At 43.3% G+C, this 25,873-nt stretch overlaps 1 protein-coding gene across 2 annotated transcripts in view; it reads right to left on the bottom strand.

The window, feature by feature from the left end:
* Window positions 1-6,563: 6,563 nt before the first annotated feature.
* plcd3b (phospholipase C, delta 3b) overlaps window positions 6,564-25,873 on the bottom strand; it is a 62,046-nt gene continuing 42,736 nt past the window's right edge. For both annotated transcript variants that reach the window (XM_046369284.1, XM_046369283.1), the window contains exons 4-15: window positions 24,338-24,467; window positions 23,578-23,803; window positions 22,927-23,128; window positions 22,562-22,706; window positions 22,003-22,155; window positions 19,833-19,973; window positions 19,329-19,482; window positions 16,835-16,951; window positions 15,677-15,855; window positions 15,299-15,434; window positions 9,404-9,553; window positions 6,564-9,308 (exon numbers count right to left, since the gene is read on the bottom strand). In XM_046369284.1, coding sequence (XP_046225240.1) covers window positions 9,070-9,308; window positions 9,404-9,553; window positions 15,299-15,434; window positions 15,677-15,855; window positions 16,835-16,951; window positions 19,329-19,482; window positions 19,833-19,973; window positions 22,003-22,155; window positions 22,562-22,706; window positions 22,927-23,128; window positions 23,578-23,803; window positions 24,338-24,467 — 1,972 coding nt within the window. In that variant the 3' untranslated portion in view covers window positions 6,564-9,069. The remainder of the gene's footprint in view (window positions 9,309-9,403; window positions 9,554-15,298; window positions 15,435-15,676; window positions 15,856-16,834; window positions 16,952-19,328; window positions 19,483-19,832; window positions 19,974-22,002; window positions 22,156-22,561; window positions 22,707-22,926; window positions 23,129-23,577; window positions 23,804-24,337; window positions 24,468-25,873) is intronic.

Genomic DNA, 25,873 nt, shown 5'->3' with positions numbered 1-25,873 from the left:
GGTGTACAGCAACATTTAAGTCATACCACAGATTCTCAATTGGATTGAGGTCTGGGACTTTGACTAGACCATTCCAAGTCATTTAAATATTTCCCCTTAAAACAACCACTTGAGTGTTGCTTTAGCAGTATGCTTAGGGTCATTGTCCTGCTGGAAGGTGAAATTCTGTCCCAGTCTCAAATCTCTGGAAGACTGAAACAGGTTTCCCTCAACAATTTCCCTGTATTTAGTGCCATCCATCATTCCTTCAATTCTGACCAGTTTCCCAGTCCCTGCCGATGAAAAAATCCACACAGCATGCTGCCACCACCATGCTTCACTGTGGGGATGGTGTTCTCGGGGTGATGAGAGGTGTTGGGTTTGCGCCAGACAGACATGGCATTTTCCTTGATGGCCAAAAAGCTCAATTTTAGTCTTATCAGACCAGAGTAACTTCTTCCATATGTTTGGGGAGTCTCCCACATGCCTTTTGGCGAACACCAAACGTATTTGCTTATTTTTTTCTTTAAGCATTGGCTTTTTTCTGGCCACTCTTCCTTAAAGCCTAGCTTTAAGTGTACGGCTTAAAGTGGTCATATGCACAAATACTCCAATCTTCACTGTGGAGCTTTGCAGCTCCTTCAGGGTTATCTTTGGTATCTTTGTTGCCTCTCTGATTAATGCCCTCCTTGCCTGGTCCGTGAGTTTTGGTGGGCAGCCTTCTCTTGGCAGGTTTGTTGTGGTGCTATATTCTTTCAATTTTTTAATAAAGGATTTAATGGTGCTCCGTGGGATGTTCCAAGTTTCCGATATTTTTTTATAACCCAAACCTGATCTATACTTCTCCACAACTTTGTCCCTGACCTGTTTGGAGAGTCCCTTGGTCTTCATGGTGCCGCTTGCTTAGTGGTGTTGCAGACTCTGGGGCCTTTCAGAACAGGTGACACTTAGATTGCACACAGGTGGACATTTTAAAATAATTATGTGACTTCTGAAGGTAATTGGTTGCACCAGAAGTTATTTAGGGGCTGCATAGCAAAGGGTGGGAATACATATGCACGCACCACTTTTCAGTATTTTATTTTTTCTAATATTTTGAAACAAGTCATTTTTTCCATTTCACTTCACCAATTTGGAATATTTTGTCCATTATATAAAATCCAAATAAAAATCTATTTAAATGACACCAAGGGGGGTGAATACTTTTGCAAGGCACTGTATCTTGCATTACTTATCTCATAAACACAGTTGAAGACAGAAGTTAACATACACCTTAGCCAAATATATTTAAACTCAGTTTTTCACAATTCCTGACATTTAATCCATGTAAAAATTCCATGTTTCAGGTCAGTTAGGATCACCACTTTACTTTAAATCAAATCAAATCAAATGTATTTATATAGCCCTTCGTACATCAGCTGATATCTCAAAGTGCTGTACAGAAACCCAGCCTAAAACCCCAAACAGCAAACAATGCAGGTGTAAAAGCACGGTGGCTAGGAAAAACTCCCTAGAAAGGCCAAAACCTAGGAAGAAACCTAGAGAGGAACCGGGCTATGTGGGGTGGCCAGTCCTCTTCTGGCTGTGCCGGGTAGAGATTATAACAGAACATGACCAAGATGTTCAAATGTTCATAAATGACCAGCATGGTCAAATAATAATAAGGCAGAACAGTTGAAACTGGAGCAGCAGCACAGTCAGATGGACTGGGGACAGCAAGGAGCCATCATGTCAGGTAGTCCTGGGGCACGGTCCTAGGGCTCAGGTCCTCCGAGAGAGAGAAAGAAAGAGAGAATTAGAGAGAGCATATGTGGGGTGGCCAGTCCTCTTCTGGCTGTGCCAGGTGGAGATTATAACAGAACGTGGCCAAGATGTTCAAATGTTCATAAATGACCAGCATGGTTGAATAATAGTAAGGCAGAACAGTTGAAACTGGAGCAGGAGCATGGCCAGGTGGACTGGGGACAGCAAGGAGTCCTCATGTCAGGTAGTCCTGGGACATGGTCCTAGGGCCCAGGCCAGTTGAAACTGGAGCAGCAGCATGGCCAGGTGGACTGGGGACAGCAAGGAGTCATCATGTCAGGTAGTCCTGGGGCATGGTTCTAGGGCTCAGGTCCTCCGAGAGAGAGAAAGAAAGAGAGAAGGAGAGAATTAGAGAACGCACACTTAGATTTACACAGGACACCGAATAGGACAGGAGAAGTACTCCAGATAAACAAACTGACCCTAGCCCCCCGACACATAAACTACTGCAGCATAAATACTGGAGGCTGAGACAGGAGGGGTCAGGAGACACTGTGGCCCCATCCGAGGACACCCCGGACAGGGCCAAACAGGAAGGATATAACCCCACCCACTTTGCCAAAGCACAGCCCCCACACCACTAGAGGAAATCTTCAACCACCAACTTACCATCCTGAGACAAGGCCGAGTATAGCCCACAAAGATCTCCGACACGGTACAACCCAAGGGGTGGGGGAACCCAGACAGGCCGACCACAACAGTGAATCAACCCACCCAGGTGACGCATCCCCCAGGGACGGCACGAGAGAGCCCCAGCAAGCCAGTGACTCAGCCCCGTAACAGGGTTAGAGGCAGAGAATCCCAGTGGAAAAGGGGAACCGGCCAGGCAGAGACAGCAAGGGCGGTTCGTTGCTCCAGAGCCTTTCCGTTCACCTTCCCACTCCTGGGCCAGACTACACTCAATCATATGACCCACTGAAGAGATGAGTCTTCAGTAAAGACTTAAAGGTTGAGACCGAGTTTGCGTCTCTGACATGGGTAGGCAGACCGTTCCATAAAAATGGAGCTCTATAGGAGAAAGCCCTGCCTCCAGCTGTTTGCTTAGAAATTCTAGGGACAATTAGGAGGCCTGCGTCTTGTGACCGTAGCGTACGTATAGGTATGTACGGCAGGACCAAATCAGAGAGGTAGGTAGGAGCAAGCCCATGTAATGCTTTGTAGGTTAGCAGTAAAACCTTGAAATCAGCCCTTGCTTTGACAGGAAGCCAGTGTAGAGAGGCTAGCACTGGAGTAATATGATCAAATTTTTGGTTCTAGTCAGGATTCTAGCAGCCGTATTTAGCACTAACTGAAGTTTATTTAGTGCTTTATCCGGGTAGCCGGAAAATAGAGCATTGCAGTAGTCTAACCTAGAAGTGACAAAAGCATGGATTAATTTTTCTGCATCATTTTTGGACAGAAAGTTTCTGATTTTTGCAATGTTACGTAGATGGAAAAAAGCTGTCCTCGAAATGGTCTTGATATGTTCTTCAAAAGAGAGATCAGGGTCCAGAGTAACGCCGAGGTCCTTCACAGTTTTATTTGAGACGACTGTACAACCATTAAGATTAATTGTCAGATTCAACAGAAGATCTCTTTGTTTCTTGGGACCTAGAACAAGCATCTCTGTTTTGTCCGAGTTTAATAGTAGAAAGTTTGCAGCCATCCACTTCCTTATGTCTGAAACACATGCTTCTAGCGTGTGAAATTAAGAATGTGAAATGTCAAAATAATCTCAAGGTATTGGTTTGGCTTTTTGATGGCCACTCCAATACCTCGACTTTGTTGTCCTTAAGCCATTTTGCCACAACTTTGGAAGTATGCTATTTTGGAAGTATGCTTAGTATGCTATTTAGTGAAGTGCACCAGTCTCTCCTGCAGCAAAGCACCCCCACAACATGATGCTGCCACCCCCATGCTTCACGGTTGGGTTGGTGTTCTTCGGCTTGCAAGCCCGTCCCCTTTTTTCCTCCAAACATAACGAGGGTCATTATGGCCAAACAGTTCTATTTTTGTTTCATCAGACCAGGACATTTCTCCAAAAAAGTACAATCTTTGTCCCCATGTGCAGTTGCAAACCGTAGTCTGGCTTTGTTATGGCGGTTTAGGAGCAGTGGCTTCTTCCTTGCTGAGCGGCCTTTATGTCGATATAGGACTTGTTTTACTGTGGATATAGATACTTTTGTACCTGTTTCCTCCAGCATCTTCACAAGGTCCTTTGCTGTTGTTCTGGGATTGATTTGCATTTTACGCACCAAAGTACGTTCATCTCCAGGAGACAGAATTGCGTCTCCTTTCTGAGCGGTATGACGGCTGTGTGGTCCCATGGGGTTTATACTTGCGTACTATTGTTTGTACAAATGAACGTGGTACCTTCAGGCGTTTGGAAATTGCTGCCAAGGATAAACCAGGCTTGTGGGGGTCTACAATTATTTTTCTTTTGATTTTCCCATGATGTCAAGCAAAGAGGCACTGCGTTTGAAGGTAGGCCTTGAAATACATCCACAGGTACACCTCCAATTGACTCAAATGATGTCAATCAGCCTATCAGCAGCTTCTAAATCCATGACATAATTTTCTGGAATTTTCCATGCTGTTATAGGCACAGTCAAATTAGTGTATGTCAACTTCTGATCCACTGGAATTGAATGAATTATAATTGAGTGAATTATAAGTGAAATAATCTGTCTGTAAACAATTGTTGGAAAAATGACTTGTGTCATGCACAAAGTAGATGTCCTAACCGACTTGCCAAAACTATAGTTTGTTAACAAGACATTTGTGGAGTGGTTGAAAAACAAGTTTTAATGACTCCAGCCTAAGTGTATGTAAACTTCTGACTTCAACTGTATATACTGTATACTGTATATACTGTGTCCTATACTATCTATTGCATCTTAGCCGCTGTCACTCCTCATCCATATATTTTATATTATTATATTCTTATCCCATTCCTTTTCTAGATTGTGTGTATTAAGTTTTGTTGTGGAATTGTTCACTACACTCACAATAACATCTGCTAACCATGTGTATGTGACCAATAAAATGTGATTTGATTTGAACGAGGCAGCCACGGTCAGCTTATCAGCAGTGTGACTTTACAGCATAAACTGTTGGGTAGAGACAAGAGTAGCACATGCAGTACACTCCAGTCACGTCTCTAGCCCGTGTAAGGGCCAAAGCAAGATTAGGTATAGGCCCCAAAAGGCCCCTTCTGCATATCGGGGGGGGGGGGGGGGGGGCTCTCTGCATATCAGGTACCCCAGAGCACTGCTGACATGGGCTAATTGAGTGACTGTCAGTGACTGACATAACAAGTGGAAAACTGCTATGCACAAACACATTTCTAAATTGCACCTTGTGTATTCCACTTTTGTGCCATATGTGTCACCTTAACTGGAGAGGACGGGCCGTGGCACTGGCTGGAGGGGAATCAGTGGAATGGTATCACATACATCGAACACATATGGTTTCCATGTGTTGATGCCATTTCATTTACTGTTCCAGCCATTAATATGAGCCGTCCTCCCTTCAGCAGCCTCCACTGCTCTCAACAGTTGAGTTGAGATGCTGACTGAGTTCCTTTTTGGAGCTCTGGGGCCACCTAGCAGCCGTGAGGCCCTACGCCCAGCGCATAGTCTGCGTATAAGCAGAGGTGGCACTGAGTGCACTAGTATAGCAGCATCTGCTTTTCAAGAACATCTGCAGTAACCTACAATGCCTCTTACAGCATCACTACAAAATGCCGCTGTTGTTCATTTTAAATGGGGATGCATACCGGTGTATGAGGAATAAGATCCTGTATCTAATATTATCAAATCTTTCAAAAATGTGCAGTATGAACTTCGTTTTTATACGAAACATTCATGTGTTGGAAATTCTTTGCATGGTCAACTTATACACAGCACTGACACACACACTTACCCCACCAGACATGTCACCAGGGATCTTTTAAGAGTCCCCAAATCGAGAACAAATTCAATAAAACGTATAGTATTATATAGAGCCAATATTGCATGGAACTTCCTTCCATCAAAGATTGCTCAAAAAACAGATAAAGCAACACCTCTCGCCTATTTGGCCTAGATAGTGTGTGTGTACTGATACATATGTAGGCCACATTTGAAATGTTTCACATTGATGTAGTTCTGTCCTTGAGCTGTTTTTGTCTATTAATGTTCTGTATTATTTAATGTTTCATGTCTTGTGTGGACCCCAGGAAGAGTAGCTGCTATAAAATACCATTGGCAAGTATGTCCACACTTTGTAGGATACATTACACCACTTTTCGTTTATTTATTTTTGTTTTTCATTGATTCAGTTATTACAGCCAGATATAAATACTGTAAACATTGCATTAATGCAAATTCTTTTAACTCAAACTTTTTTTATCAGTATATTGTTGCATAGTACCAGATTCTGACAGTGTTGTGAATCCAACATGCCCCCGGGGTGAAGTTTTCCCTTGGTACAGATCTCGGATCTGCTTCCCCTCCCCCAATCCTAACCTTAACCATTCGAAATGCAAAACTGACACAAAAGCATCTGGGTCACCCGGACTACACCATCCAACATCCTGGTCAGTGTACCAGTCGAGTCACATGACGTAAATAAATCTTCTATGATAGGAAACCTTAAATAAGCAGAATTCAATAACCGCAAGCGTTAAAGTTAAGAAATGAAAGTTCTGAAACGTACAAGAGTAAAAAAACACTATGAAAGAGGTCATTAAAAATAACAACCTACAATAAAGGAAGTAGAGGTGCTGAGGGTGCTGTAGAACCCCCTGAATTTTGGGGGGGCAAAAGTCGTGCACTGGGCTTTTAATAATCCTATATAACAGACCTGTATTACATGCAGAAACGCTGATAATGGAAGATGGATGACAGTTTTTAAAAAGATATGCCATACAATACAGAAGAATGAAAGAGAAATGGCATTTAGAAGTGTACTTTGGACAGCAACCTGTCATATAATAGAACTGAATAGAGCAAAAAATACAATAGAACTAAAGGATAAACCTAACATACGTAACACATTTGTACTGTAATTTCCCAGTCAGTTTTGTGAATTGGACCCTGTTACCCCCGTCCTCCTCCTCCCTCCTCCTCATTATCATCATCATCCAATATCTTCTCCATCTCCTCCAGTAACATTTTTTTTTTTTAAATCACATTTTGTTTGAACACTTAGGTTCATGTTGTTGATACAATATGTCTGGTATTGGAAACCTGAAAGTGTCCTTGAGTTAAAACAATACTTTTCATTGCCCTGGAAAATCACTGTACAAAATAAATAAGCTATAGCCAAAATGCGTGCAATAAATACCATATATAATAGCGTGACATGGATGTTTGTATTTTGCACAACAATTACAATATGCATTTTTCTCCATAACTTTGCCACAGAAGGACATTTTCACAACTTCACTTCGGTCTTTTACATAAACATCACATCTCTCTTTGAATCCATACAATACCATTGAGGAGTAGACCAGTATGTATGTATAAAGCATCTCAGAGTGCTGATCCTAGGACCAGGTCCCCCCTGTCCATAACATCGTATTCATTAGGATCTAAAAGACAAGACTGATCATAGATCAGCATTCCTACTCTGAGACACAATGTAAACTATTACAAAAACATATTCCTTAAAAAGCATTCTAAAATGGATGTTATTGGTTTACATTACAGCAAATATGTATAAAAATTGTCTATCAAATCATTCTACAACCAAACTAATCTGGGTAATAAACAAGAATATTGATGTTAAAACCCTTCTTTCAAAGATGACATGATATACATTACGGACAATAGATAATGTATTTAAAATAATTGAAATCACTTTAAAACATTTAAAAAGGCTCGAGTCTCAAACTAACCCCACTTCTTGTCCCAAGTTGAAGATTGTCATCTTTAATTTCAATAACATCTTTTTACAGTATACCTGGCTGTCTCAATACTCCAAAATGACTTAACTTTTTTCCCCTTTAACCTTTTCCTTCATCTCCTTCAATGGCACTCGTGTGAGTTTCCGACTTTCCTTAGCTAACGAGGCAATGCTATTTCTCTCCACAACCCAGACGCACAGCCGCCAGAGATGAACAATTCTAAAAACAATCTTCTCTGCTTGAACAAATTCGATTTGTCAAACGATGCACTTTGCTGTTCTTCAAGTGCCCCGGTCTGAGTCGTCAGAAGAATTCTAAAGTTCCACATTAGCTACAAGGCTTTCAGGAAAGGTACACTTCATTTGACATGTCCAGCCTGAACGGCCATCACGGACATAAGGACACAGGATAAGAAACTACTTCCAACTATTGAGACACAGCCTATTGAACATCACTTGAACAGTGAGATCATAAAACAAAAACGTGAAAACATCATGGACCTGGTTACTTGTTATACATTTTTTTTCTTAGACCCATCTGAAATGCTACAAACATATTGTAAATATATTTCATATCTTCAAAACGTGCTACAAAAAGGCAACAAGATCTACTATAGTGCATATTCTAGTATTGCTACGATAACTATATCTATCTACAACAACTAGATAACTAAAGTATAATGTGAAAATGATAAATATAAAATCAAACTTCTATATGGTTACATCTCTAAAGATGCCTCGGCTCGGAAAACTGATAAGTCCTTTGATGAACCTTAGCCATAAATCAGGCCAGAATTGAATCCAGGGACGGTATAGAGTAACCTCTGTAAGGAACAAATACGTTACACCCTGTAAGAATGTGATTCTTTAAAAATACTGGTGAATAATCATTTCTTAAAACCTTTTAATATGCTTCAAATATGCAAAGTTCTGTTTGGACGGTTTACCTGCTCAACAATGGTTGTCGAGGGATGTCCCATCGACCCAATACCCTGGCTGGCTATTGGTTGGTAACTCTTTTTCTGTTTGGTCCAATCATCACACAAAAGAGCCAGCCAGAGATCCTGGTCCAGTTGTCTCACAGAATACTGGAGATCGAAGTTCATTACTTTCATTACTATAGATATGCTGTTAGATAATGAATGGTATACAGTAGGACAGCCACACTGTTGATGATATAGACCGTCTCCACTTGGGCCCACTACTTAGATCACTCAAGTTGGGAGGAACCAAGAACAGTGGTTAGTTGTCATGTTCTCTTTAAAAAATAATACTGTGAGTGAAGCACAAGGTAATATTAACTAAATTCAAATGGGAATGGACTACAAACATGTTTACTACACCATTAAAAAAAAAGAGTAGAGGACAGAATGAGTTTCATCTTAACCCTGGGTTACTTGGTGGAGCCTGGGGAGAGACTTAATGCTTCTTGGCTGGCGATTTGGCTTGGGACGTGGTTGGAGATATGGCTGGCGATTTGGCTTGGGACGTAGTTGGAGATATGGCTGGCGATTTGGCTACGATCTTGGTTGAGGACGGAGATTTGGCTGAGGCCTTGGAGGGGCTACTGTGGCAGGGGGTGACCTTAACATGGATGAACAGAGAAGTGGGTGACAGGCTGGAACCATCGACCTTCAGCAGGTGGACATGACGGTAACCTGGGGGTGAGAAGGCAGAGGTGAAAGGTCAGAAAAGCGGATTTATTGGCTCTAGTCTAAACAGTAAGATATGTTATTTTGACACACTCACACACCTGTGCGGAGGCTGGTGAATGGCAGGGTGAACTGTCCCAGGAAGTCGTTTCTGGAGGTGAAGTCGTGGTCCTCCACCATGAAGCGCACCAGAGCCAGCTCAGGGACATGCAGAGTGAAGTTGAAGGTACAGTCCCACCGAGGGTTAAACCCTGACAAACCATAGGAAAGGGGAAGATTGAAGGGTTCAACGCAGAATTTTTTTCATGGATCTTCTATTCATACTTCAGGTTTGGGCTCAATTCTATTTCAATTGGAATTTCAGTTTATTCAGTGAATTGAAATGTAGTTGATAACGTAGGTTCAATCAGTAAGGCTGGCCTGAATGGATAGCTCACTCTACTTCTTTCAGTAAGCACAATACAATTCACACTGCTTCCTCTTCTACTGCATGTGCATAGCGGGAATGTCCATGTAACTGACAAAATAAAGGAAACACCAAAATAGGGCATTGGGCCTCCACGAGCCAGAACAGCTTCAATGCACCTTGGCATAGGTTCTACAAGTGCCTGGAACTCTATTGGAGGGATGCAACACCATTCTTCCATGATAAATTCCATAATTTGGCGTTTTGTTGATGGTGGTGGAAAACACTGTCTCAGGCGCCGCTCTAGAATCTCACATAAGTGTTTAATTGAGTTGAGATCTGGTGGCTGAGACGGCCGTGGCATATGGTGTACATTTCTTTCATGCTCATCAAACCATTCAGTGCCCACCCGTGCCCTGTGGATGGGGGCATTGTCATCCTATCGGGGCATAGCCATGGTAACCAAAGTAATGTCCAAAATAATGCCCTACCTAGCATTTTATAAATTACCCTAAGCATGATGGGATTTTAATTGCTTAAATAACTCAGGAACCACACCTGTGTGGAAGCACCTGCTTTCAATATACTTCGTTTCCCTCATTTACTCAAGTGTTTCCATTATTTTGGCAGTTACCTGTATACACTGAGTGTACAAAATATTAGGGACACCTTCCTAATATTGAGTTGCACCCCGTTCCCCTCAGCCTCAATTCATTGGGGCTTGGATTCTACAAGTTGTCGAAAGCATTCCACAGGGATGCTGGCCCATGTTGACTCCAATGCTTCCCACAGTTGTGTCAAGTTGGCTGGATATCCTTTGGGTGGTGGACCATTCTTGATGCACACGGGAAACTGTTGAGCATTAAAAACCCAGCATCTATGCAGTTCTTGACACTCAAACCGGTGTGCCTGGAACCTACTACCATACCCCGTTCAAAGGCACTTAAATCTTCTGTCTTGCCCATTCACCCTCTGAATGGCACACATACACAATCCATGTCTCAATTATCTTAAGGCTTAAAAATCCTTCTTTAACATGCCCCCTCCCCTTCATCTACACTGATAAGGAATCATAGCAGTCTATGTCATGAAAATAATTAGTGTTTACAAACACTAATATCATCGGCATAGTCTCTACTCTCCTCTCCTCATCAGCATGTCATTCCTCCTCTTTTCTATTAGCCATGTGTAGAATGTCATTGAACTATTTACCTTATAGCATATGAGCACGGAACAATAATAGCACATTCCTCACGCTTGCTGTTTAACCTATGGGCACACTCTTGCAATTATCACCTTCTCTCTCTCAACCAATGGGCATAAATCTTGGGGGCATAATGTATTTATATGTCAAACTTGCCCTTGTTCTCTTACAGTTCATAGGAACTCCTTATTCCCAGAAATGATCAAAATAATTCGATTTTTGTGTTGTTTTTTTGTTAGGACAAACACATAAATTGATTAATAAACTTTGCTAAATGTGCTGTTCTACAGGTGGTGTCGGGGCAAGTAAAGAGAAATGGAGTAGGACCTAGGGCTGTTACGATGAACGTATTACCGCCACGCCGGCGGTCACGAGCCATGATGGCAGTCAAATTCCACGAGACTATTTAGTCACGGTGATTAGGCTTCTTTAAGCTCTGATGCTGCTGATGGTCATTAGTAGCCTACCAAACTTGCTAACTGGCTGGTACTCAGCACTCTATTGTCCCTCTAATCATGCTGACATCAATGTAAATGAAAAATCTAATCAAACACTTCATGAGAGCTCATGAGCTCATGTTGGCAACATTTCTATAGGCTATGCAATTGCGTGAGAAAACAGTGATGGCTTCTATTAAAAAGAGGAGGATCTCATCAGCTTTTTATAGGCTAGGCCTACAATATTTATTTATCAACTTTCCTAATACAGATGAAGTCAGAAGTTTACATACACTTAGGTTGGAGTCATTAAAACACGTTTTTCAACCACTCCACAAATTTCTTGTTAACAAACTATAGTTTTGGCAAGTCGGACAGAACATCTACTTTGTGCATGACACAAGTAATTTTTCCAACAATTGCGAAAGGTGCAAATTAATCCCAGAATAACAGCAAAGGACCTTGTGCTGGAGAAAACAGGTACAAAATTATCTACAGTCGTGCCCAAAAGTTTTGAGAATGACACAAATATTAATTTCCACAAAGTTTGCTGCTTCAGTGTCTTTAGATATTTTTGTCAGATGTTACTATGGAATACTGAAGTATAATTACAAGCATTTAATAAGAGTCAAAGGCTTTTATGGACAATTACATGAAGTTGATGCAAAGAGTCAATATTTGCAGTGTTGACCCTAGCATAGTCAATTAACTTCTGGGCCACATCCTGACTGATGGCAGCCCATTCTTGCATAATCAATGCTTGGAGTTAGTCAGAATTTGTGGGTTTTTGTTTGTCCACCCGCTTCTTATCATTCTTAATTCATGGCTGTGTTCTTAGACAAAATTGTGAGTGAGCCCACTCCTTTGGCTGAGAAGCAACTCCACACAGGATGCTTTACTGTTGGCATGACACAAGACTGATGGTAGCGCACACCTTGTCTTCTCCGGACAAGCTTTTTTCCGGATGCCCCAAACAATCGGAAAGGGGATTCATCAGAGAAAATGACTTTACCCCAGTTCTCAGCAGTCCAATCCCTGTACCTTTTGCAGAATATCAGTCTGTCCCTGATGTTTTTCCTGGAGATAAGTGGCTTCTTTGCTGCCCTTCTTGACACCAGGCCATCCTCCAAAAGTCTTCGCCTCACTGTGTGTGCAGATGTACTCACACCTGCCTGCTGCCATTCCTGAGCAAGCTCTGTACTGGTGGTGCCCCGATCCCGCAGCTGAATCAACTTTAGGAGATGGTCCTGGCGCTTGCTGGACTTTCTTGGGTGTCCTGAAGCTTTCTTGACAACAATCGAACCGCTCTCCTTGAAGTTACTTTATGATCCGATAAATGGTTGATTTAGGTGCAATCTTACTGGCAGCAATATCCTTGCCTGTGAAGCACTTTTTGTGCAAAGCAATGATGACGGCATGAAGCCCTGACCTCAATCCTATAGAACATTTGTGGGCAGAACTTAAAAAGCGTGTGCGAGCAAGGAAGCCTACAAACCTGACTTAGTTACACCAGCTCTGTCAGGAGGAATGAGCCAAAATTCCCCCTGTTCTCCACTCATTACCTGTATTAACTGCACCTGTTTGAACTCGTTACCTGTATATAAGACACCTGTCCACACACTCAATCAAACAGACTCTGGAGAAGGTCTGTATGGAGAAGTGGGCCAAAATCCCTGCTGCAGTGTGTGCAAACCTGGTCAAGAACTACAGGAAATGTATGATCTCTGTAATTGCAAACACAGGTTTCTGTACCAAATATGAAGTTCTGCTTTTCTGATGTATCAAATACTTATGTCATGCAATAAAATGCAAATTAATTACTTAAAAATCATACAATGTGATTTTCTGGATTTTTGTTTTAGATTTCGTCTCTCACGGTTGAAGTGTACCTATGATACAAATGACAGACCTCTACATGCTTTGTAAGTGGGAAAACCTGCAAAATCGGCAGTGTATCAAATACTTGTTCTCCCACTGTATATTATTTCATCTATGTAAAGACAAGATTAAATCATGAATAGACTGATGACAATATTATCCTGTCACTTGTGAATGATATATTATCACTTGTGAATGATGCCCAGCTTAAGGCAAGAAACCGAAATGCCTTTTTCAAATCATAGTCGCACACCTCATGTAGCCTAGCCATAGACCTACACTACTGTTCAAAAGTTTGGGGTCACTTAGAAATGTCCTTGTTTTTGAAAAAAAAAAAAAATTGTCCATTAAAATAACATCAAAGTGATCAGAAATACAGTGTAGACATTGTTAATGTCGTAAATGACTATTGTAGCTGGAAACGGCACATTTTTTAATGGAATATCTACCTAGGCATACAGATGCCCATTATCAGCAACCATCACTCCTGTGTTCCAATTGCACGTTGTGTTAGCTAATCCAAGTTTATTTTAAAAGGCTAATTGATCATTAGAAAACCCTTTTGCAATTATGTTAGCACAGCTGAAAACTGTTGTTCTCATTAAAGAAGAAATAAAAACTGGCCTTCTTTAGACTAGCTGAGTACCTGAAGCATCAGTATTTGTGGGTTCGATTATAGGCTCAAAATGGCGAGAAACAAAACTTTCTTCTGAAACTCGTCAGTCTATTTTTGTTCTGAGAAATTAAGGCTATTTCGTGCGAGAACCTGAAAACTCGTACAACGTTGTCTACTACTCCCTTCACAGAACAGTAAAAACTGGCTCTAACCAGAATAGAAAGAGTAGGAGGCCCCGGTGCACAACTGAGAAAGAAGACAAGTACATTAGAGTGTCTAGTTTGAGAAACAGACGCCTCACAAGTCCTCAACTGGACTTCATTAAATAGTACCCGCAAAACCCAATGTCAACAGTGAAGAGGCGATTCCGGGACACTGGCCTTCTAGGCAAAGTACAGAGAGATCCTTGATGAAAACCTGCTCCAGAGCGCTCAGGACCTCAGACTGGGGCAAAGGTTCACCTTCCAACAGGACAATGACCCTAAGCACACAGCCAAGACAACGCAGGAGTGGCCCCGCCAGATCCTGGACATGAACCTGATCGAACATCTCTGAAGAGAACATCTCTGAAGCTTCCTCTTTCCTGCTCCTTCCACCCTTCCTGACAGAACTTCAGAGGATCTGCAGAGAAGAATGGGAGAAACTCCCCAAATACAGGGGTGCCAACGTTGTAGAGTCATACCCAAGAAGACTCGAGGCTGTAATCCCTGCCAAAGGTGCTTCAGCAAAGTACTGAGTGGTATTCAGGGGTCTGAATACTTATGTAAATGTGATATTTCCGTTTTTATTTTTAATACATTTGAATTTTTCTTCTAAAACCCCGTTGTTGCTTTGTCATTAGGGGGTATTGTGTGTAGATTGATCCATTTTAGAATAAGGCTGTAACGTAACAAAATTCAGTGGTGTAAAGTACTTAAGACTACTTTGAAGTACTACTTAAGTAGTTTTGGGGGATATAAGTACTTTGCTTTACTATTTCTATTTTTTACCAACTTTTACTTCACTACTATCCTAAAGAACATTATGTAATTTTTCCTCCATACATTTTCCTGACACCCAAAAGTACTCGTTACATTTTGACAGGAAAATGGTCCAACTCACACACAACATCTCTGGTCCTCCCTAATGCCTCTGATCTGGCAGATTCATTAAACACAAATGCTTAGTTTGTAAATGTTGTCTGAGTGTTGGAGTGTACCTGGTTTGTTTAATATAAGGAATTTAAAATGATTTATACTTTTACTTTTGATACTTAAGTACATTTAAAACCAAATACTTTTAGACTTTTACTCGAGTAGTATTTTATTGGGTGATTTTTACTTTTACTTGAGTAATTTTCTATGAAGGTATCTTTACTATTACTCAAGTATGACAATTGAGTACTTTTTCCACCACTGAAAAAATGTAGAAAAAGTCAAGGGGTCTGAATACTTTCCAAATGCACTGTATATTTACCATTGTTGTCAACGCGGGGGGACATCTTCTTGTTGTTGTCGATGGGAACGCCATGGGTCTCCACCCACACCTGAGGGTCCACGATGGAGCTGGGTTTATCCCACTCTGGCTTGGGAAGCTGCTGGGCCGAAATCACCTGCATGGGATTAGTTATAATGGGATTGGGGAAAAACAGGAATGGGACAAACGGGATTGTGAGAAATAGCATTAGAGAAAAGTGAGGCATTGATTTTAATTCTATACATTGCATTTATTTTTTGCGAGTCTGAACTTGTTACCTTCTCAATGGCCTCTTGGCGGATTGACATGGTCGTATATAACTGAGTTAAATTGGATTGATTTGGGGGGCTGTCGGGAAATCCAGGAACGCCCACTTACCCGTATGGTGAGGAGGGTGGGGTCGTGTCCGGGTCCTCCCCCCGTGTTCTCGGGGTTGAAGTTGCAGTCAGGGCGGGTCAGAAAGGAGGGCTTGAGAACATATCCGCAAAGGCCATTGGGTAAAAAGCGCCCCCGGTTCAAGTCCATCTCTTCCCCTGCCGTCTGGAAGTTCAGCGCCACTGGAGAAACAAATATTTCAGTTACTAACTGTGAATTAGTGTGTTGATTTAAAGCCTAGACATTAGCCAGATCATCTGCCTGCCACAAAGAGTATTTTAGCGCATTACAGGACATACTGTAGGTTATTACTGGATAATCACTGTGGTTTAGAGTTACAGTGTATTGTGCTTTATTTATCTGTCTAAGTAATGAGAGAATTTATGTTATCCATTAGAGTGTAATAGAATTCTGGAATATTGCTCTTGTTGGGATTTTATTTTTCAGAGTAAATAACTCACGAATACTAGAGAAGCTTTAACCAAGTTGAATTCTTCCCAAAGGTTCTGTACAGGTGTAATCAGACAGCAAAACATTTCTCTCCATTGGTTATATACATCCTACTAAAGACACTCCCTCTCTCCAATCCTTCTTATGGCTTAACAGGAAAAGAGTAACAAGATCCCAAACCCTTATTACTCCCTTTAGGTGACCTGTCCTCACCTCCTGACCTCAACCCCTCCTTCATCTAATCCACAGATGTCCATCTGTCTCCCCTGTATCAACACGGTGCTCTGCTCCCGTCCCCCAACACATTCCAACACTTTCCACAGCTATCTGTCCTTCTACAGAGACATAAAACCCAGTCTCTTTCATTTCCTGTCATTCATTTCCAATCTCAATGATCAATGTTTAGCCGATTCCAACACTCTGTAATGGAGTGTATGGCACTGACCAGTGTCGCAACACACACTCTCCAACACAATCCGGAATTCACAAATACTATCAAATCTGGCAACCAACATTGGCCTCTCACTGAGGAACAGGGTACCTGGTAAACACTGTTTCACAGTTCTGAGACGGGCCATACTAACCATATTTCCTGAAAACACGCTATGAAAGTAGATATGTTACATTTTGCTGTTTGTGGCGTTCTACTTTCGTAGCGTACTGTAGGGAACATAATCTGGCAACTTCAGAGAGTGGTTACAATGTTCTGACCAATCTGGCAACCGCCGTTCCACATATCCTGGGGGTCGTAGTTGGAGGACTGCAGGCGTTGTCCTGAGGGATATATTCTGCTCAACTGATGGCTGTTGTGACGGACAAAATGCTTCCCTGCAGGAGGGGGAGAAAGAAGGAGGGCAAGGGTAGTTAAAACACTGGCAAAAGGGAAAAACAGAGAAGCCTATGTGGTGAACAAGGTTGTGTTCATTAGGGCAGGAAGGGTCCAGGTAGACCCTTCATGTTTCAATCTGTTTTCTTCCATTTGGTGCCTAATGAACACAGCCCAGGTGTCTTGTCTTCCCAATAGGGAATCAACAGGGCCTGCAGAAAAATAGCCTAGTGTACATATTAATGATTATTATTATTATTTATTGGACTTTATTGGACCCAAAGGGCTTTAAATTGTAAGGGGGAAGCTCATCTCATCCACCACCAATGTTTAGCACCCACTTGGATGATGAACGGCAACCAATTTGCACCAGACCACACATCAACTATCAGGTGCAGAGGTGAGGAGTGTTACATGCCAATTAGGAATGAGGAGGACAATTAGGTGGCCGGGTTGGGCAATTAGCCAGGTCACCAGGGTTAACACCTTACAATAAGTGCCATGCAATTTTTAATAACCACAGAGAGTCAGGACACCCGTTTAACGTCCCATCCGAAAGACACCAAACTACTCAAGGCGATGTCCCCACCACTGCCCCGAGATGCCCCACTGCCCTGGGGCATCTCTGTATATATCAATGATGTTGCTCTTGCTGCGGGCGATTCCCTGATCCACCTCTACGCAGACGACACCATTCTGTATACTTCTGGCCCTTCCTTGGACACTGTGCTATCTAACCTCCAAACGAGCTTCAATGCCATACAACACTCCTTCCGTGGCCTCCAACTGCTCTTAAACGCTAGTAAAACCAAATGCATGCTTTTCAACCGTTCGCTGCCTGCACCCGCACGCCCGACTAGCATCACCACCCTGGATGGTTCCGACCTAGAATGTGGACATCTGTAAGTACCTAGGTGTCTGGCTAGACTGTAAACTCTCCTTCCAGACTCATATCAAACATCTCCAATCTAAAATCAAATCTAGAGTCAGCTTTCTATTCCGCAACAAAGCCTCCTTCACTCACGCCGCCAAACTTACCCTAGTAAAACTGACTATCCTACCGATCCTCGACTTCGGCGATGTCATCTACAAAATAGCTTCCAATACTCTACTCAGCAAACTGGATGCAGTTTATCACAGTGCCATCCGTTTTTTTTTACTAAAGCACCTTATACCACCCACCACTGCGACCTGTATGCTCTAGTCGGCTGGTCCTCACTACATATTCGTCACCAGACCCACTGGCTCCAGGTCATCTACAAGTCCATGCTCCAGCAGGTGTATCTCACTGACCATCCCTAAAGCCAACACCTCATTTGGCCGCCTTTCGTTCCAGTTCTCTGCTGCCTGTGACTGGAACGACGATTTGCAAAAATCTCTGAAGTTGGAGACTTATCTCCCTCACCAACTTCAAACATCTGCTATCTGAGCAGCTAACCGATCACTGCAGCTGTACATAGTCTATCGGTAAATAGCCCACCCAATTTACCTACCTCATCCCCATACTGTTTTTATTTATTTACTTTTCTGCTCTTTTGCACTCCAGTATTTCTACCTGCACATGACCATTTGATAATTTATCACTCCAGTGTTAATCTGCTAAGTTGTAATTATTCGCCTACCTCCTCATGCCTTTTGCACACAATGTATATAGACTCTTTTTAAATTTTTTCTTCTGTGTTATTGACTTGTTTATTGTTTACTCCATGTGTAACTATGTATTGTTGTCTGTTCACACTGCTATGCTTTATCTTGGCCAGGTCGCAGTTGTAAATGAGAACTTGTTCTCAACTAGCCTACCTGGTTAAATAAAGGTGAAATAAATAAAATAAAAACATTGGGATCTCCTTATACCAGGGGGAAGAGTGCCCCCTACTGGCCCTCCAACACCACTTTCAGCAGCATCTGCTCTCCTATCCAGGGACTGACCAGGACCGACCCTCTAGGCTTCAGAGGCAAGCCAGCGGTGGGATGCAGGGTGGTATGCTGCTGGCGCACGTGGGTGTGTGCGCATGTGGGTCCATGTGTTTTTGTTTTCATACAATGTTAACTAACAGAGTAGCCTGTTGATGTAATTGGCTAAGTGTGTAGAGTAGACTAATTGTACTCTTGAGCTTTTACTGAACAATTATCTTTCGGGAGCTATTAGGTTACTCTGTTAATTAGCATTGTATGTAAACACACACACACACACACACACACACACACACACACACACACACACACACACACACACACACACACACACACACACACACACACACACACACACACACACACACACACACACACACACACACACACACACACACACACACACACACACACACACACACACACAAAAAGCCCCCCCCCACACAAACACACACTCTTACATACCTGATTCTTTGACGTGTTTGAGTGCTTCGCTCTCGGAGAAGGAGGACATCTCTGTAGGGGGTTTCTTTGCTGCCTGGTCAAAGCCTTTAAAGGGAACACTGCGTGTGTACACCACCAGGTCTGACAGCTCTGGACTCAGCTTAGAGACACCCGGCTAAGGAGGTGTACACACACACACACACACACACACACACACACACACACACACACACACACACACACACACGCACACACGCACACACGCACACACACACAGGGTGGGGAAGAGAGAGTAGGAAGCAGAGAGAGAAAGGAAAGGCAAAGTTACTAGTACTACATGAGATCAGCAAATAAGCGGATTCAGCAAGAAAGACAGACAAAAGACGCACACACACACACACACACACACACACACACACACACACACACACACACACACACACACACACACACACACACACACACACACACACACACACACACACACACACACACACACACACACACACACACACACACACACACCTTCTTTTCCCCCTTCTTTTTGCTCTCTGCATGGCTACACTCACACTCCTCCGAGGAGCTGAGGTCTGAAGAACTGGAGGAGCTCTCCAGCTCCACCACTCTCTCCTTCTTCCCCTTCACCAGGATCTTCCCTTTCAGCGCCTACATACACACATGTAAAAACAGATGGATAAAACACACACACTTTGACTATCCATGAACGCACATACGTATAGGCAGGTACAAGTGCACACACACACACACACACACACACACACACACACACACACACACACACACACACACACACACACACACACACACACACACACACACACACACACACACACACACACACACACACACACACACACACACATTTGAAATACTTTATTTGAATCGACCAATCAAATTTACATTAAAAACATCCCTGTATGCATGGCACTGAAGGGTACAGAAAGCACCTCATTCATTCAGCTAGGCTGCCCACGAGAGCTGAAACAGAGCAGCAGCTAGCCAACTGATTTGCCCTAGTTTGTGTCAAACCCACAATCTGGAGGCCAAGCACCGCAAGCCAGTGTATGTGGCCGAGACTACCAAATATCAGCGCCACCAGCTTGCACCTACACCCAAGGCTGTCCAAGCGTGCCACGTGGGGCTGTTATTTAAGAAGCTTTGTCGCCAAAGGCCTGCTCCACGTAGCCGTCAAATGAGCAATCCACTTCCAAAATGGGCACCTCCCTCTGCCCTCCCCCACAACAACAACATCTGGCGTATTTGGCACACAGGAAAACACATCATCATGTACATCAAACCAGCTTCCTCTTACACAATAATGTTTATGGATGTGTGCTGTTGGTGAGACTAAAATAGTAAAAATAAATAAAAACCCTGGAATGAGTAGGTGTGTCCAAACTTTGGACAGGAACTGTATATGATATGGGTATTATTTGAACTGGCTAGCCAGCTAACTTAACGTTAGCTCCCTAGCTAACAAGCTTCAAACTAACCAAAACATTGTTTAGAAAGTTGCTTTTAGTTGCCTGGTTTGATAAATTGACATATACCAAACACATTTCTAAACGGATGGGTTTATTGGTGTTAAAATACACCAGTTATGCTATTTTGGACCACTAAAGGCTGGTTTATACTAAGCCTATCGACAAGTCTATAAAGAGTTGTCGCAGTGACATCATGAACATTCTATTGTCGACTGGCATCGAACTTGTCGTTGTCGTTATGAGAAAGTATAAACACAAAAACGACAGGCTGAAAGACATCAGCAGCCCAATAGAATGTTCATGATGTCACTGCGACAACTGTTTATAGATATGTTGACAGACTTAGTATAAACCAACCTTTAGTCTTGAAATCTTTGTTTGTTTAGTACACTACCGTACTCACACTGTTTAGCACATGGCCTCACATGTGACTCCTTAAAGAGATGGGAGGGGCCAAGGCTTAAGAGGGTGTGAACGATGCTGAACGAATGTAAACAAAGAAGAGCTCTCCAGTAGGTGTACCAAAATATTCAAGGGCCATTTTCTCAAATGCCCGGTAAATTGAAATGTTGCCAGTCAAATGTCCTGCGCAACATTTTCCCAACGGAAAACGTGACACACACACACTCCTGATGTTGTAAGAAAGGAATGGCAGATGGGCCCACCCAAGCCATAGCAGAGTTCAATATTGTTATTATTCAATAAGCCATTGTTTACAAACGCTAGCTTTTCAATTGTGGACGACAATTGCTAAATCTCAAAAACAGGAAGTGGTGAGGAATTTGAATCTGAAATGTACTTCAAGTTAATCCTCACTAGTGACTAAGAGCCAATGAGTGAGCAGCTATTTTAAGAATGAATAATGAAATTCCATTCAAAGCAGTCTTTCTAAGGAGCAGAGCAGAGAGGAGTGTGTGTGTCTGTTCTTGGCTGTAAGGAGGAGAGACAGAGACTAAGAGAGAGAGAGAGATGAAGAGATATTCTGGCAAATTTATTACGATATTTGTGTGGAAGAAAACACATCACTGTTTATGGCGGTAATGACAGCGATTGGGTCTCGAGCTTTGAACCCATCCTTTTTTGCGAGATCACAAGTCAAAAAGTTTGAGAACCACTGCATTATAGAATTGTAGCAGTGTGGTGTAGTGTAGAATAGGAATGTATAGTAGTAGCATAGCAGTAGTCCCCACCTCTGGTGAGGGCAGGCACTGGAGCTGCTGTTCATTGAGGGGCTTGGTGAGCAGCTTGTCCCCCAGGATGGAGCGCAGGTGTCGGGCCATGACCGCCTGCTGCTCCACACTGCAGTGGTTCTCAAGGGACAGGATTAGAGGGTACGGAGACGCCTGGAAGATGAGACGGCAACGGAAGAGAAGAAGGTGGAGGGGGGAGGGAAAGAGGGTCGAAAGTTATTACACCTTAATTCGGAACAGATATTTTTGGTGCCAGAGTTTGGTCTAGTGGTAGTGTTGCCGACTCTCAACCACGCATCACCCTTGGCGATGGATCCAATTCTGTCTGGGCCACTCTCCTATCTGTCTAACCTAACCCTCTATATACATATATAGAGAGAGAGGGAAAAAAAGACAAATGTAATATTTGTTTCGGTCTATACCTAAACATATACCAGTAGCTAGTAATCTTCCAAACTAGTCTAAACTAGTCTAATGTGGGGGGTTAAAAATGACAAAATACAATACACAGTCATTAAAATGAATGGCATTGGACTGCTAATGGAGTATTGGAGCTTACTTTGAAGGCGTACTCGGCGATGGTCTCGATGACTTCTGTGAAGGGCACTTTGGAGGTGAGTGTGTGACCGTGGTAGATGACCGGCTCCCCTTTGTCCCCATCCCAACAGTCTAACTCCACACAGCGACAGCCTTGGTTCAGAGCCCTGGGACAGAGGAAACACACGTTAACGCGCACACACACGTTACCATACATGCGATGTTAACACAAACACACACAGTATACACACACAGACTTAAAACACATGTGTAGAGTGTGTTTTGTGGTGCTCAATATAAGGTGATGTGGTGTTTGTGTGTTTATGTGTGTACGTCTATGCCTGTGAATGTGTGAGCGCATACATTTCCATACATGTGCGTGTTCACCTGATATAAGACTCCGTGCTGCTGTAGCCAGTAACCTGGTCACTGGTGAGGTAGGTGTTGTGTGAGGAGGAGATGAAGTAGTGGGCCAGAGGTCTGGTCATGTCCTGGTACACCCGGGCGTGGTCCGGGTCAAACACATTGTTCTCCTTGGACAGCATGTACATGGTGAAACCATTGGGCGTCATGTACCCATTCTTCTGGGCTGTTGCAGGGTATAGGCACATGGTTGGTATGGGAGTGATAGAAAAAAAAACATACCAAAATATACATCGATTTGCTGGTGTTAGTGTACAGTAGGTACAACAATAATTTAATTTGGATACATTTTGGGGACAATAAGGTGAGCTGAAGGTAGAAATAGTATGGAGGAAGTGAGAAAAGGGCTATATTCCAATCTAAAAAGACCCTACCTCCCTTAACTTTTGGCCATACAGGTAGCTTAGCACTTAGTGTACCTTAGCGCCTAGCTTAGCACTTAGCGTAGTGTAGCACTTAGCATAGTGTAGCAATTAGCATAGTGTAGCACTAGCGTAGCTTACAACTTAGAGTAGAGTAGCACTTAGCATAGCTAAAATAACATTTTAGCTTCACTTAATGCTAACTAAGTAGCACTGAGTATTGCTTAGCACAACCATTAGCATGTAAGCGTACCCCACTCATTGAGCTCGTAGGTGAGGATCAGACTCTGAGCGTGGATCAGCGAGGAGTCCTCTCCCTGGTCTTTCAGGAAGTCCTTCAGGTCCACGGTGGAGAGCACACAGCCGTTAGCCGAGTAGCGGCTAAAAACGGCATCCAGGTCTGGCCGCCGCAACAGCTCCCTACAGAACACCTCGATTTCCGCGTGGTCCAGACGACCATCACACGACCGGTCACACTTCTGATGGGAGGAGGGCGGGAATATTTCCAAAGGGATCAAGTCAATGGATGAACATGATCGAAGTTATTGTTTCAAGGCAAGCTAATAAAATAGTCCCCTGGTCACAGTCATCATTTTCAATGTCATTTTAATGAGTCAATTGGACCTGCATGAATTGAATCAAAAAAGATCAAACAAGCCATGGGATTGAATTTGGAACTACAGCTGAAACGTTACTGAAATGCAACTGACTCCAACCATAGATGAACGTTTTCAAAGTCTTGCCCTCTGAGTATGATGTATCAGTTGCAGACATACAGTATCATTTGAAATGAGCTATTTCCGGACGACAGGACAGAAACAAATATTTGAGAAGTAAGGACAATGCAGTGTGATGCTAATCTATATCCAATGTTTCCCCGTCCATAGGCTAGGTCGGGCTCCCCCCTTTCTAAAAGAGTTTGGCGTCTTTGGCAATTTTGGTACCAGTGAGCTTGGGTGTTGCTATAGGACTGGAAATGAATCTAGGGGAAATAATGTCTATGGTCTGCTCACCTTAAAGAGGTTGCGCGCATACTCTTCATTTAGGTCGATGTTGATCATGGTGAGCAGCCCCTGGACCTCCTCGTAGCTCAGCTTCTCGTCATGGTTCAGGTCGGCCCGTTTCAGATAGCCACGGATCCAGGTGACCACACGCAGTCAAGGACAACAGTGGACAGATTAAACTATAGCACCCTCTCCACATGACAGTCAAAAGGGCTGCTTTGGATCATCCAAGGATGTACTGCACATCAGTGGGTGGTGAATGGAGGGAGTTCAGACCAATATGTCAAGTGCTTTATTACGTAATAATGGGCATGACGCCTCTGAAAACATACTGTATATCCACGTCGTTACCATTATCATCATCATCTAGGGTCTCTCTCTCTCGCTCTCTATCTATATATATATATAAACTCAGCAAAAGTCCCTTTTTCAGGGCACTGTCTTTCAAGGTTAATTCGTAAAAATCCAAATAACTTCACAGATCTTCATTGTAGAGGGTTTAAACACTGTTTCCCATGCTTGTTCAATGAACCATAAACACGTAATGTCATCTGCGTGAACGTGCCTTAGGCATGCTGCAAGGAGGCATGAGGACTGCAGATGTGGCCAGGGCAATGTTGGTACTGTGAGACTCCTAAGACAACGCTACGGGGAGATGGGACGAACAGCTGATCATCCTCGCAGTAACAGACCACATATAACAACACAGGATCGGTACATCCGAACATCACACCTGCGGGACAGGTACAGGATGGCAACAACAACTGCCTGAGTTACAACAGGAACAAACAATCCCTCCATCAGTGCTCAGACTGTCCGCAATAGGCTGAGAGAGGCTGGACTGAGGACTTGTAGGCCTGTTGTAAGGCAGGTCCTCACCAGACATCACCGGCAACAATGTTGCATATGGGCACAAACCCACCGTCGCTGGACCAGACAGGACTGGGAAAAAGTGCTCTTCACTGACGAGTCGAGGTTTTGGCTCACCAGGGGTGATGGTCGGTTTCGCGTTTATCGTCAAAGGAATGAGCGTTACACCAAGGAATGTACTCTGGAGCGGGATCGATTTGTAGGTGGAGGGTCCGTCATGGTCTGGGGCGGTGTGTCACAGCATCATCAGCCTGAGCTTGTTGTCATTGCAGGCAATCTCAACGCTGTGCGTTACAGGGAAGACATCCTCCTCCCTCATGTGGTACCCTTCCTGCAGGCTCATCCTGACATGACCCTCCAGCATGACAATGTCACCAGCCATACAGGTCTTTCTGTGCATGATTTCCTGCAAGACAGGAATGTCAGTGTTCTGCCATGGTCAGCGAAGAGCCCGGATCTCAATCCCATTGAGCACGTCCGACCTGTTGGGTCACCCTCCGACCTGTTGGGGCTAGGGCCATTCCCCCCAGAAATGTCTTGCAGGTGCCTTGGTGGAAGAATGGGGTAACATCTCATGGCAAGAACTTGCAAATATGGTGCAGTCCACGAGGAGGAGATGCACTGCAGTACTTAATGCAGCTGGTGGCCAAACCAGATGCTGACTGTTACTTTTGA

The sequence above is a fragment of the Oncorhynchus gorbuscha genome, linkage group LG11 (assembly GCF_021184085.1).
Source record: "Oncorhynchus gorbuscha isolate QuinsamMale2020 ecotype Even-year linkage group LG11, OgorEven_v1.0, whole genome shotgun sequence".
NCBI classification, from domain to species: Eukaryota; Metazoa; Chordata; class Actinopteri; order Salmoniformes; family Salmonidae; genus Oncorhynchus; species Oncorhynchus gorbuscha.
Note: the sequence above shows the minus strand (reverse complement) of the source record. Positions and strands in the feature narration are given on the sequence as shown.